The 14,371-nt window shown below is 45.4% G+C and overlaps 3 protein-coding genes across 3 annotated transcripts; 1 reads left to right on the plus strand and 2 right to left on the minus strand.

Annotated features, from left to right (window-relative positions):
* Positions 1-883: 883 nt before the first annotated feature.
* On the minus strand, positions 884-5,117 carry BDBG_09077 (calmodulin-binding protein Sha1). The gene is made up of 3 exons (XM_002620473.2): positions 4,894-5,117; positions 2,004-4,837; positions 884-1,927 (listed from the first exon to the last, which is right to left on the minus strand). The coding sequence occupies exons 2-3, from the start codon at positions 4,792-4,794 to the stop codon at positions 1,383-1,385; spliced, it is 3,336 nt and encodes a 1,111-aa protein (XP_002620519.1). The 5' UTR covers positions 4,795-4,837; positions 4,894-5,117; the 3' UTR covers positions 884-1,382.
* A 2,221-nt stretch (positions 5,118-7,338) lies between these two features.
* Positions 7,339-11,617, plus strand: BDBG_17946 (proliferating cell nuclear antigen; the record flags this gene model as incomplete). The annotated part of the gene is made up of 11 exons (XM_002620474.2): positions 7,339-7,387; positions 7,455-7,660; positions 7,740-8,227; positions 8,292-8,743; positions 8,799-9,410; positions 10,188-10,255; positions 10,322-10,331; positions 10,480-10,520; positions 10,632-11,061; positions 11,197-11,483; positions 11,600-11,617. 11 exons carry the CDS (start codon positions 7,339-7,341, stop codon positions 11,615-11,617), a joined length of 2,661 nt encoding a protein of 886 aa, XP_002620520.2.
* An 871-nt stretch (positions 11,618-12,488) lies between these two features.
* Positions 12,489-14,272, minus strand: BDBG_17947 (uncharacterized protein; the record flags this gene model as incomplete). Its single annotated transcript, XM_031725559.1, has 8 exons — positions 12,489-12,715; positions 12,803-12,896; positions 12,931-13,077; positions 13,192-13,357; positions 13,379-13,576; positions 13,601-13,785; positions 13,912-14,151; positions 14,210-14,272. 8 exons carry the CDS (start codon positions 14,270-14,272, stop codon positions 12,489-12,491), a joined length of 1,320 nt encoding a protein of 439 aa, XP_031581211.1.
* Between the last annotated feature and the right edge of the window lie 99 nt (positions 14,273-14,371).

Below are 14,371 nucleotides of genomic sequence, written 5' to 3' on the forward strand. Positions count from 1 at the left end.
TAATAATACTCAGTCTCTGATATTATGAAAATAGAGTCTCTTTATAAGATTCATTTTTATTAGAAGTCAGAGAATCTTATATTTTTTAAGATTATCTTTATATATCTTATCTGTGAAATTAATAAAGAGAATTATTAATTTCAGTATTCTACTCTTAATATTATATAAGTAATAGCAGAGTTCACTCTGATCACACTTTTTAAGTGTATATTTTCTAAATATTCATATTTATACAGATATATACTGATTATTTATTAGATAATATTAAGATAATAACTTATTATAGTCATATTACTCTTACTATGAGAAATATATAATTAATAATAAATATTATAAAAACTACTGCAGCTCTGTGATCTTGATTTTTTTTATTTTTATTTTTTATTTGTTTATTTTTCTTTTATTTTTTTTTTCTTTCTCTTTTTTTTATTCTGATTTTTTCCTGTTTTTATTTTATTTTTTATTTTTTATTTTTTTTTTATATTTTATATTTTTTTTATAATTAAAATTATATAAATTATAATCTATATTTAGAAAAGTAATGATATTTAATAATACTCTCTATTAAATTTTCAATAAATGAGTACTATATTATGATATTATATAAGTGAGAAGTAATTTTATAATCTCATTTAATATTATTCTCAATAATGAAATCAGAATGAAAATATGACTAAGAATTCAAATATATTCTTTATTCAGAACTAGATTTTTATTTGAAAAGTGAATCTGAAATCTTTAATATTTAAAATAATGTGATTTGAGATCAATGTGATGAACACAAACCATGATCAGAAGTAATGCTTTTAGGCAACATGACAACTGTAAAGTTTGGTCCTGGTCTCAGACACGGTCACACGGTCAGTCTACAGACAGTCATATAATCAGTCTACTTATCACACATACAATCTCTCTTCTTCTGCTCTTGTAACTAATATTGCTGAAGATAACTAAGAAATAAAAACTGTTGTCACTCTAGTCTGTATAGTCTGCTTGTATAATAATATTCTCATGTCAACAGTTGAGTCATACTATGAAGTTGAGGCCGTTCTTTTTGAGTGGGGCAGCCCCTTCAATTGGGAAATGTGCTCATGGTAGATTATCGAGCATGTAAAGCCATTTCCTCTCCTGAAAAGGGGTATTTAAAATGTGTAAAGCTGTTCCTAGGGTATACTAATCTGTATGTGTTTACGATTGAATGTTATTGTGATGTGTGTGCAGGAAAGCAAAGCCAAACCCCCCGCGCTTTGGTAAAACGACCGTACCACCCAAGACGCCCCTCCCCATATTCGCTAGCGCTATAAAGAGAAAGGAAAAAGTATAGATATATAAAAAAACGAGTGTAACAATGATAAAAGGGCCTTTGGCGGTCCCGCTTCAGATCAAAGATCAAGCCAAAGATCAGACTCTATAGGTTGATGAAGATTCCCTTCCGCCAACCGCCCATATCGAGGATCATCATCCAGGACAACATCCTCCGCGAAAGCAACTTTGGCACTCCTCCGTCCTCTCGACGCTGTCTTGTTTCTAGGGTGATGAGGATGTGTTATGGTTGTTGTTAATTTCCTTGCTGGATATTTCTCAACAGCCCGAGTTTTCCGTGCGAGGAAATTCCTTGTCCGGTTATCCCTGACACGCCTCCACCAGCGGATAATAACCCCTTTTGCCCATATTACCCTATTTCTCTCCTGAACAACCGCCATGCATTCCGTTGCAACCTTTGCAGCGACGAGGCGTTGTTGAAGTTGGCGTTGGGCAAGTGTTCGTCTCCAGGCTGTCTGTAGAACAATTGCTGCCCGGACCCTTTTTGAGGCGGGTAGAAGCCTGCTGCAAAGAAAAGCGAGAGCTGCGAGGGTGAAATCTCGATCAAAAAAGTGAGATGAGGATGCGCAAGAGGGAGATGAAGGTGCTGGAGCCACAAGGGAGGCTGAGGTTTCGAAACATATATTAGCTTATTCATATCTTTTTTCGGAGATGATAAAACGAAGGAGCTTCATGCTTACCGAATTGACTGCTACAACCCAAAGACCGAAGTCTCATGTCCAAACTAGTTGAGCAGCTTAATCTCTTCTCCTCCCCAACAATAAAGCTTTCGTACTCATCGACGATGATCGCGAAAATGCGCCCGTCAGCAAAGCTCGTTGTTAAGTTATCGAGTCGAATACCCCTAAGTCGTGCAACACACGATGCCCATCTCTTGAGAAGGAACGAATACCTCTCATAACCTGCATCAAAATCTTCTTCTTCTTCTTCTTCTTCTTCTAGTTCTTCATCACGATCTCCAAATTCGTGTCCACCTCGGCTACTTTCCCAAGTTGCTTCTTTCTTTTTTTCCAGGCGTCGAATTTCTTTTCTAACATCGTCCCAGTCCACCAAACCAGACAGCCCCCATTTCCCAACAAGGCCCCAGAGCAGCGCTATGGTTTTTTCTCGGTATCCATCAACGATATCCTCCGCACGGATATCTTTGACTATGATACCAATGCCCTGAAGGCCTGATAGAGCGCTTAGTGCGATTTGCACGTTGAATAGTTTCGTCGCCCGACCAATGCAGGGCAGCCTTAAATGCTGAGAAAGTATCCAGTCTTCTTCTCCTTCTAATAGAGATATAACTTCCCCAGTTGGCATGGTAAGTGTACTCGTGGCATCAAGGTCACGTTGCTGGGAGAGTAGAGCCGATGCAGACGGGTATAGAAGTAGCTCTACTAACCTCGTAAGAAGTATGCCATCTCGAAGATCCACAGCAAGATTATTAATGCGATAATCGTATTCTTGTAGAGGGTGTTGTTTGTAGACTACCTGGCAGTCAAGGTGACTTAGTGGCCGGATAATGTCGCCAACAGACGGAAGCAGCATGTTCCCCAGCCCCTGGAGGACAGCTGCTGATGACTTATACTTTGACGACGGAGTAAACAAACATCGCGGCAATGTAGTTTCTGAACTAGACCTTGCCCTATCGAGGAGCACAATTATCATAATACTGCGCAAAAGAGTTCTTCGGTAAGACCAACGCGGCGTACCGGCATCCTCACCACTTATACCAGCAGCAGTACCAACGCCAACATCTTCATTTCGTAGAATAAACGTTTCCAAAAATGACTCTATCGTACGACGGAATTGTCTGTCTCCCCTTGGCGAAGCGGAAATTGTGGAATTGCTGGGTCTACTCGGTCGATTTGGAACGGGTATCCTTCGACCTATTACTGTTTCCGCAGCGGCTCGAAGCGCAGAAAGGTCATAAGTTTCCATCCAAAAATTGAGGAAGGCGCGTTTTCGTCCGATATCCTCTTTCAAACCATTTGCACGAGCCAAAACATCCTTAGGTACCCCCAACGCCCCATATTCGATAGATGCGTGAACTCGTTTATATAGGAGGGAGAAAGAGGGTTCTTGGTAGATCCCCAAAAGTTCGTGTCTAAGGGCGTCACTATCATGTTGGCCTGAGTTTTCTCGTGCAGAGTCAAAGAGACCATTCACAAGTTGGGTGATTGCCGCCTCTTGATGTGCAAGCCAACTCTCTTCATACATAGCGGGATTAGATATGTCTTCAGTTAATAGAGGGTATTTCTGATCGATCGTCAACGGAGGAACGCTGGGAACCGTAAGTTTCGTTGGAGGTCCTTTTGGTACTGGAGGCTTTCTTATCGTTGGCGGCTTAGGGGCAGGTGGAGAGAGCTGTGGCCCTGTGCCCTGGCTCCGGCGAGCCTTCAAGGTAACCTTGGGGTTGGAGGCGCTTTTTTCTCGCAGGCTTGCCTTTGAATTCACGGCCACGTTTGGTTTATTGCCGAGTATCTTCCTGTCAGTGGGTTGAGAATTTCGCCGCGTTTCAGGCTTCGTCCTCGCCGTTGGCTTAACAGTCGGTGTAGATCTTTTGACAGGCTCCACGGTACATATGCTCTTCCTTTTTTCAGTACGTGGCACATCAAAAACAGGGAAATCTATTCCTTTAGATTTCTTATATTTGTCGCCAGGAACAATTAATCCACCTGGAGGTATATTTTCCTTTCCACCGTTCTGACCTGCTATATCATGTTTGACACTAGACTCCTGCATCGGTTTTAATGAAGGCTGAAGGGGTGCACGTCGGGGAGCGACAGCGAATGACTTCCTTCCCGGCCGTTTTCGAGAAATCTTGGATTCCAAGCTGTCTATGTCAGAATGCCCAACTGCGTTGTCCTTTTCCTCAGAAGGATTTAGAGTTTTGACTGGACTGAATATGCCCATGAAAACGGAGGGAATGGTAGTGTCTTCCGGAGGGATGTAAATGGTTCTTCTCCTAATTGCCTTCTTCAGAGGGTCATCAGTCGCAGCTGTTGGCTGCTCCTCTTTCAGCTTCCCAATGCGCCTATTTATAACAGGGGATTTCTGAGGTTGTGGAGGGTTCTGTCGTTGCACAGTGGGCTTGTCAAGCTTAGCTGATGCTACATCGGCGAAGCTAACCCTAGGCCGTTGGAATCTTTGGGCTGGTTGTGACAACATCGACGAGCTTTTACTTATAGGTTTAACCCTTGTACGCTGGCTTGGTTCGGTTTGCTTGCCCTGCCCAAGCCCCAAGTTATCAAGCCCATCTTCGTGAATATCAAATGCTTTTGCCTTTCCCCCCTTTCTCGGTTTAACTCTTGTCAATGGGGCACGGAAGTCAGTAGTAAAGTCGATTGCGGCAGTATCATCATCATAAAGTCCAAGCTCATCATCGAGGTCATAAATATTCCGGCTGCTACTCAAGGGCGATTTGCTGCCTCGTTTCCATTCTGTAGGGCAGGGTGTCCCTATATCACCGTAACCCCTCGACATCTTCTAGGGTATCAAGAATGGCGGTCTCGCAACACGTTGAATTCTAAAAGTTCTGAGCAATGAATGAAAGTAGCAACTGTCACAATTTTTGGGCCTTACCTTCAGGCAATACTTCACTAGGGGCATGGGAGCATCTTAAAACGATGCTCATAGGGAACGTGTGAGATTTTCACATGAAGAGGGTTGAAATCTTTATGTAAATTGTTGATAACGAATGTTTTCCTTGAGCTAAATCATTTTCGAGACGTGACGAAGCTCTTGATGTCCCTCACCACAATATAACATCTTGAAGATGTTTACAGATTACAAGGAGCGGGTTTGGTTGCTGGGGCAACTGTTCGTTCTGGGAAGCGCCAAGCCCTCCCGGTTCGGACCGAAACTCAAAATCGACGGGATCCCAGACTCGACTTATCTGATTTAACTACGGAGTACTCCATTATAGAATTGCTTACTTCCTCAAATGGCATACATGTAGGTGTTACCTAGGTGCCGCATGAGAATTAAATCCCATAGGGTACTTTGAAAACTGTACGAAAGACATAATATTTTGGCACATTCCTGAGGATACAGTTTCTATGAACAAAATAAGTGGGCTCGACCTTGAGCGAGAGACCGGATTTGAGAAGCTGGCTGCTTTCGGATATAGCTGCTAAGGTTTTAATTTACATATTTACTGGAATACCTGACTGAGAGTATATACACACATACATATTGTATGTGCACATATACATTGGTGATATCCTTCTAAAAGAGAATTCTGAACTATCAGAAATCTGGGTGTGTGTGCTTGCTGATCAGGCTAGCTCCATTCTCCTCCTAAGTATCATTATATGGCATAACTAGGGAAGCAGATGCTTGCTCTTCCTAACACACAAAGACTGAACCTGACAGGCTTAAGTAGTGTATGATGATGCCTCATGAGCACGGAGAAGGCAATGGAACGTGCGCTTCCTTCAAACGGTAAGAAGAGCTGAGCACCTTGATTTAGCCTCCGTAGAGTAGAGTTGTACCAAACTGTGGCTTCCTTCCGTCTTGGTATTTTCATCTGAAATCAATCTTACGTTCCTAAGATCCGGCCGTACTGACCAATGTGTACCTATTAGATCGGCAGGCGGAGGATGCGGGAAAAGGTTATAGCTGGATGCTTCGCCTTTGAGACATGAAGGCTAGGAGAGCACAGAACGCGGCTTCCTCGTAGGCCCTAGAGAGCAAGCACAGGAAGGCTAAATATTTGCGAGACAAGGAGAGGATGTCAATTAGGCTTTCATTTTGCAGTTTGTATGCCTCGTCGGGTATTAGGGATATGTAGTAATGCAAAATGAGCCACCAGACGTTTTCTACTTGGAAGATCGAACAGGATCAATGGGTTGGATAACAGTGTACCTAATCATTGCAGCCTTTGACTGAGCATCCATAGGTGGAGTGCTGACTGCTGCATTTGTGTTGGTAACGCAACAATTTCGGAATGAACGAAAAGTTGACCGAAGTAAAGCAGGCATCGAGAAGGTTACAAGCGTTGTAACACGTGGCAATTGCTGTAAAATGCCCAGGTCCCACGAATGTTTTTTTCGCCCATGCATGTTGATACCAATCTCCAGCTAATCTCCCGTGTTGCAACTGTGGTGGAGATGGGTCGTCAATTTAGCCAATCCTAGCACGACCAATAAGTTTGCTCGACACGAGGTGTCTGACTTCAGTAACTGCCAAAGAACGCGGTTTAATTCAGAAACCACACCGGCAGTTAACTAACTTGCGTAAAATAAAGATGGAGCGGGTGTTTAGCCGCTCGACAATCCATCCTCGTAGAAACGATAGCAGGGGTATGTTTCAATATTGCGCAGACAATGGTAGCACGTTGGATAGGAATGATTATAATCCTGCAGGTACCCATGAACCATGCGTTTAGCTGCGCATACGATGATGCCAGCAGAGAGGACGAATCGTTGCGTGGAGTGTTGTAGGTAGAATGAATATGCAGCCTGTGGGCCGTGGTGCCCGCAAGTGGTTCAGGCACATTGAGCCAAAGAACATAGCGCGTTGCTTCTCTGCAAGCAGTATTTTCGAGTGCGGCCAAAGCCTGAAGCCAGGAACGGAGACAAACCGTTTCCAGCAGCCAGAAGGGTAGAGTAGGGTAGGGGTTAATGATTCATGCCTGGTGGTGTGGCCGGCAAAGGCCTAAAAGGAAGGGGAACTTCGATGTTGCCGCTCTCTGTCCAGGCGGTTTTTATCGGTCAGCCTATTTAGCGCGGTCAGGTGGCCCCGGCAGTAAACCCCCCTATGTCTCGTTCTGGCGCGCATACTGCCCTCAACTCCAGATCGCCCTGTTGAAAGAGGGTTATTTCGGTGCAGGCAAAACAACAGAAGAGTCATGGTACATGCGATCTCGTAGCACTCACGGTTTGGACTACTATCAATCTTCTTTCCGTCGCACTATATTAACCCCATTCGCTTTGTTCCTAGAGCGCCATTTTGCCTTCTAGCTCACCTTTCAATCGCCGCCTCTGCCCTTGCTCATAAAGGCCCCACGAACCATGCCCTTCCGCCATGGAGGCGCTGGTTTATGAAGACTCACCATTAGCTGACTACCTGGAGGGTATGTCCTTGAGTATTTTATCCTGCCATGGATTTGCCGCACGCTGCTGACTCGGGGACTCTTACAGGCGAGGGAGTAGCACAGCAAGACTGGGCACCTCAACATGAAGAGCACCACCCAACTCAAACGCCTCTAGATTCGTTGACAGCGAATTTCGCTCCTCGAGGGCCCCCTACATTTCAAGACCGAATACGAAATAAACTGCCTGCACCGTTACAATTGAAACCCATGGGCCAGCAAGAAACTCTAGCCAAGATCCATAATGCCTGCAAAGTACGGGGGAAACAATGCCGCGCACGCATCCTCTGGGGGACTACGTCTTGCTGACTTTTCTCTTTTTTAAACGCATCAGGCAGCGATTAGCACGAAAATAGGGAAGAGCGAGAACGAGCGGTTTCTTGAACAGTTTGGATACACGATTGTTGCCTCCCAGCTCCTCAACGAGCAAAGCGCACCGTCGTACAGCACCGTGTCGGGATTACTATCGAATACAACTCATAATGCTGATCTGCCAGGCACACGAGCAGCAAGTTTTGGTTTAAGAGGGGCTATATTCACAGCCGGGGCATCGTTTTCCGTGGTTTGGATACTCCACTGGGCTAGATCTCGCCAGGGCTCCGGTTGGGATTTCCGGCGGGTCTGTATCCTTATCATTCTTCTTCTGGCAGTCGCGACAGCATTCTACGCTTTCGCTAAGCGTCAGTGGTTGAAATACCTTCGTCGCCAGGCCGTGGATGTTGCATCTGTTCTCGTCACCAACGCACAGTCTTTTGATTCTGCGGCATCGGCTTCGGTTGTCTTGATACAGGAGGTGGAACTGGTCTCCAGAGGATATAGAATGTTCGTTATTAAATATCCAAATATACTTCCTAACGAACCGAATTTACCCTAACAATTCACACAGAAGCACCCCTATGCCTCCAATAACCCGGTTGGAAGAGCAAACACAAACACGACGCTGTTTGAGACTCCGGCGCATTCTTTCAGAGTGCCTTTCGGAGATGCTAGAGAAATATTTGGATGCAAAACGACATCTACGATCACTTACAGATACTGCTAATTTAGAAAAATATTACGACATATATGATTTCTCGCCAGAGGAACTTGAGGAACCCAAGTCTCTGTCAACTGACAGTCCATTGGAAGACAAGACCTCATTACGATCTCTTAGACACTTGTTTTCGAGAGCTTACGCCGCTAGAAAAGGCACATTATGCTGCTTGCTAGCGCTACCGGCGGAGGGCGGGGAAGCCGATATTGCATATTGGAGTACTGCTATTGAGGAGATGCAACGCCTCGCTGTTACAAATGGAGCTTGCGTACAAAGACTGGCAGCAATACTCAACGAGCAAGACTGTAAGTGCGACTGGCTTGATGTACTAAGCGGGATACACGTACTAAATTGGCCTAGACAATATAATACCACCCTCCCCCCAATCCAAGCTTACCCCAAATAAAGACCGTCATCGTGCGCAACTTAGGCGACTCAATTCTCTGTCCCAAGGCATCCGTGGGATACATGCCAAAATGCAACTTATTCGCGAGGAATCTGATGCCAGCCTTGAGCGAGCAACGGATGATGTAGATTTTGGTACAACACTGGCAACTCTCTACCAATCTATCGGGACGGATTTAAGGGGATTATTACAAGAGTGGGAAGCTGGAAGATCTTCCTTATTAGCCACTATGGAAAATCCCGATCGTCTCTCGCGGCCCACAAGTCTACTACGGACGCCAGCATCTCCAACGTTTAGCCTAGGTGGCGTGACTGCAGTTGAAGGGGGCCCTGCGGAGGCTCTTCGAGCATTGAATGGCGAGGACCAGCACCTCGCAAGCCCAGATAACAACATGGATGACGATGAAGTTTTTGAAGCAATTGCCCTGCCCCGGAAACGTAGCTCCATGACAAGAGATGAAAGAATAGCCCGAATGAAAGAAGAGCGGGTTAGACAAGCCGTGGCACGAGAGAAATCGGACGCAAATACACACATGTTGAGAGAGCTAGAAACAGTTATTAGACTACGTCCGCGCGGGAAAACAGGGCCACGGATTACCAGCATCTGAATGATGTAATAGGTTTTTCCTCCTTCCTATCTTCCTTTCTTCCTGCCCTTCTTCTACTTCTTTTTTTATTTTATTCTATTTTTATTTTTATTTTTATTTTTATTTTTTTATTTTACTAAGTTTAAAGATGAGCCTGGACTGCCCATCTGTACACTACCGTTATTATGAGCATTCCGATCATATTTTCTTCCATCTGTGGGGAGATATTTGGAACTATCTGGTTGTTTCCACCAGTCCCAGCCACGTGTTTGATACCCTATATTCAGCGGTGACCGGAGTCATGCGATGACATTGAATTTTGATTTGGGTTCTCGCTATCTACGTTATCATTTATTCGGCATATCTTGAACGGAGTTTCTTCCTATATGGTTCTTTTTCTGTTATTGTTCCCAAGCCAGCGCTTGAAATTTGGTCGACTCGAATGATTTCTAGATAATGTATTTTCCCCCAATTTATTTTTGAATTTTGTACCTATAGATATTTTTGTTAAGATACTACTTATATTCGATATCCAAAGGGATTGACCCCAGCATCATAATGCCTTTCGCAGATTCTGCGCGTGCATCTAGGTACCTTTCTTTATAATAGGGATGGAGGATGCATGCAAAGGCTGGGTCTAAAATGTAACTACGCTAACGCGAAACCGGCAAAATTACGTGATGCCCGCATCCACGCGATTTCGTGTCTGCACGCGACGGCGCTTCACCACTTCACAAACTTCAATCCTCAACTCAAGACACTTTCCCATCCCCCGACAAACTGCTTGACACTCACTACATCCAATTCGGACACATTTATACCAGTGTAAGTCTTCTCATATGCTTAACATTGACTGCCATTTCAGTGCTGACAATTTTAATATCTTATCAGAATTTACTACGTCCTCAATTACTACCCCGCCAGACGCTTTCACCATCACCTCCGTTTTTTTTTTCTATTTGATCTCCTAGACCTCAATTGACAAGAGTGCGTAATCTAATTCTAATAGCTACTAAATCTGGCCTGGGATTGATAATGACGTGAAACAGTGTTGGAAGCACGGCTAGAACAAGCCAGTTTGTTGAAGAAGGTAGGCAGGCAGGCACCCACCACAACACGCTACTCCTGTCCACCCACCGATCTCACAATACGACCAAACGCAATATAAAAACTGACAACTTCTTTTACAAAACCACAACAGGTTGTTGATGCCATCAAAGACCTAGTGCAGGACTGCAACTTCGACTGCAATGACTCAGGAATCGCCCTCCAAGCCATGGATAACTCCCACGTGGCACTGGTCTCTATGATGCTGAAAGCAGAAGGCTTTTCCCCCTACCGCTGCGACCGCAACGTCGCGCTGGGAATTAACCTGGTCTCTCTCACAAAGGTTCTGCGAGCTGCACAAAACGAAGACATTTTGACGTTAAAGGCAGAGGATTCCCCAGACGTCATTAACCTCGTCTTTGAGAGCGCGCAGACGGACCGGCTGAGCGAGTATGATATCAAGCTTATGGATATTGACCAGGAGCACCTGGCGATTCCGGACACAGAGTATGCGGCTACAGTTGACATGCCGTCGACGGAGTTCAGGAGGATTTGTACGGATTTGGGAAACTTGTCGGAGTCTGGTATGTTAACTGATATTTTCGGCCCTTTAAAAGTGAAAATAGATCTGCTCAACCCGGCATAATCGACATCCCTATCTGTATTTTGCTTTTTGGTTTTAAATGGAAGAAATATCCGACCTAACAACACCGGAACAGTAATGATCGAAGCCAACAAGGATGGTGTTAAATTCTCCTGCCAAGGCGAGATTGGCAACGGCGCCATCACCCTCCGCCAACACACCAACGTCGATAATCCAGACCAGAACGTTTCCATCGCCCTCTCAGAGCCCGTCTCCCTCACCTTCTCCCTTAAATATCTTATGCACTTCTGCAAGGCTACAGGCCTGTCGACGTCCGTTCGTCTGTGTCTCTCACAGGAAGTGCCGCTCCTAGTCGAGTACGGATTGGGCAGTGGCCATCTGAGATTCTTCCTTGCGCCAAAGGTATGTCGTATATACGTTACATTTTGCTCCTGGAAAGCAATGTTATTGCTTTTATGGAATTATTTTTGTCCCCTCTCAAACTTCTGAGACCTGTTCTAATATATTTTGCACTGCAGATCGGAGACGAAGAGTGAAGTGGAAAAAGAGAGAAATAGGGAAAAACAAAACAGAAGGTACAAAAGATTTTCCAACCCTTCTCAACAATGAAGCATGTTCTTCCCCCTGATGCGCCCCTTCCCCACCATGCCGACTGTAGTCGGTCAACCATGAATCCCTCCACAAGCTGTTTTCTATATCACGTCTTTCTTTCTCTTCTTTCATCGTTTCAATGGAAATAGGGAAACGATATAATTGAAGAATCATTTTACGAGTTTTAAAATAAACACGATTTAATGATATACCTAACCAACTCAACTTCCATTCCACGGTACTCCTTCAGTTTTCTTTCTAGTTTATTTATAGCATGGGATCGTCCCATCAGGTATATTAGCACGTTCAAAGATTCTTGTTCGTTGCGGTCAAAGGATTTGAGGTAATGTACATGTACATTCAACGCCTATGACTTTTTTGTTTTCTAAGGTAAGATTCCACAAAGTATGCAAATCAGTACCGTTGGACTAAGCGAAGAACACGGTGATACAATCCAGCGGCGTAGTATCTGAGACAATTAGCCCTGCATGCGCATGTTCGTTCATCTCCCCTCGAGATAAGAAGTAAGACAAAATAAAATAAAACCACCACAATTAGGAGTTAAATATCATCATTTCATTCGTTCACAGTAACTCCGGTTCTGGATTGGAAAGCACCAGCAGTTCCTGTAGACAGTCCACCACACCCCCGCGATTTTACAACACCAAAAACGACAACAACGCAGACGAACAAGCCCGACTCCGCCTCCAAATCCAACCCAACCTCCCTTCTCGCCCACACAATCGTCTCGCCAACCCCGTAAAGCCGCACAAATGGCGACGTGACCAACACTTCAGATATCTCGTCTACAATCTCCTACCCAATATTCCCAACCCGCCACAGAACATTGCTTCTAGCAGACAGGTGAATTAGCACAGCCCAGAAAATCATGATGAACAGCGCCAGGGGCTCGCGCTCCTGAAATGCCGCAGTCAGCTCCCGGCCCCCGACGGCGAGGATTGTGAAGAACAGAGCCTTGAACGGCGTATTATTTGCGACGCTCATGAATGTGTACTTTACCTGGTCGGAGGCGAGTTTGTAGGCTGGGATTTCGCGCATGCGAGTAGTAGCTTCTTATTGTTAATGGTGCCCCTACTTCCTTGGCGACTGTTGTCGCTGTTGTTACCTACCATGTCTAACAGTAGTGCCCCGGAGCGACTCTTCAGGCAGTCTCACTGGCACGTGCACACGTTTGACAAGGGACAGTAGGCCTTCAATGGCTAGCTGGGTGTCTGTCGATATCTAGCTTGTGAATCACCTCAGGAGGGATCGGGGGGAGAAAGTGTTTCACGATACGAGTCAGCGAGCAAGTGGACCAACTAGGCCAGTCGAGATTTGAACGGCCGACGTGGGACGAGCCTACGTATAGAGCCATGGATATGCCTAGGGTTTCGAGCGCGGATACCTAGTGCTTTTGGCCGGGGAACGAGAGATTATAAGAACGGCGGGAAAGGAGGCTAAGAACAAAAAATGAAAACAGCTTCCTCGTGTTGATATTTTAGTCGGGTTCGTTCAGGACCTCGCGGAATGCGACGTCGTCTCTGTTCGCGTACTCGAGCGCAGTGAGCTTGTATCGGTATCTGTCTCTCGTTAATGTTGTGGACTTATTGCTGGGGTCATGTCCATTCTTCGCTAGGTCGATGGCGCTGAGGGCGAAAAGGCTGTTGAGGAGATAGCTAGCTGTTCTTCATGGAAATGCGGGCGACGCCGCGTAATAGAACAGTATCGCAGCCGGGAGAGGTGAGATGGCTTGCCATGTCCGTGTCGACCAGCGGTGAAGAAGCTCTAGTTCTAGGAATCTGTTTGATGTAGGTATGCTTGAGGAAGTCAATGGAGAAGGGCTTGAGATTCCTGAGGACGCGCGGGACGCCGTCATCCAGGCCAGCGCTTGCCAAACTACCGAGCTGTTGTATGCTTAAACCGAGGACTAGGATGAGGATATTGGCGCTGTTTGGTCTTGGGAATTGGAAGATAAGACTGCATGCTGAAGAAGACTCCGTTCTCTGGGTGTGGCGTTACGTGCTTCGGCCACTACTGTTTCACTTGATGGATAGACACAGTGGAGATTCCGGATGCGACAGGTTGCGCACGCGGGCTTCTGCTCATTATTGCACTGCGAGTAGTTCAAGTTAGTATGGCCTGAAGGTTTTTCACCCCCCACCCCCATTACATTACCATAGAGTTGTGCGTCTCTTTTTGTACCTCAGTCCATATACCGAGATGTTGGTAGTTACCCTACCTTAACTCGTCTCTTTTTACAACTCGCACATCCCCAACAGGATTTTTGGGCTCCCCTCTTCGGCAACTTTTTTTCCATGATGGAAAAGAGTGCTTCTGTGTCTTTTTGTGGCCTTAGGCCGTGACCTGAGATGTTAGAAGTAAAGGGTGGGACGCCGAAAATAAAGGGGCTGCAAAGCCAAAAGTAGTAAACCCCGAATAAAAACTCGGGAATCGGGAAGCAGGAGTAGATGAAATAGAACTATGGACAGGATGGAACTTTTAATGCTGGGAGCCTATGATTGTATTATGGGACCGACCACTGCCAGGTTATGAAGCAGGGCGTTTCGGAAGCCAATAAGTGCTGTTGTAAATCGCAACATGGTTGACCCGCTGGAGAAAGCTTGTACAGATAGATGTCTCCGACAGACAGGCTAAACGTGACAGATATGAAAATCCGTAGTTAGAGGCGTCGTTGCAAT

The sequence above is a fragment of the Blastomyces gilchristii genome (assembly GCF_000003855.2).
Source record: "Blastomyces gilchristii SLH14081 genomic scaffold supercont1.35, whole genome shotgun sequence".
NCBI lineage: Eukaryota > Fungi > Ascomycota > Eurotiomycetes > Onygenales > Ajellomycetaceae > Blastomyces > Blastomyces gilchristii.

Coding starts and splice junctions, on each gene's coding strand:
- BDBG_09077 (XM_002620473.2), bottom strand. CDS start 4,794: ATGTCGAGGGGTTACGGTGATATAGGGACACCCTGCCCTACAGAATGG. Junction 1,928..2,003: donor GGGTTGTAGCAGTCAATTCG/GTAAGCATGAAG, acceptor TCGAAACCTCAG/CCTCCCTTGTGGCTCCAGCA.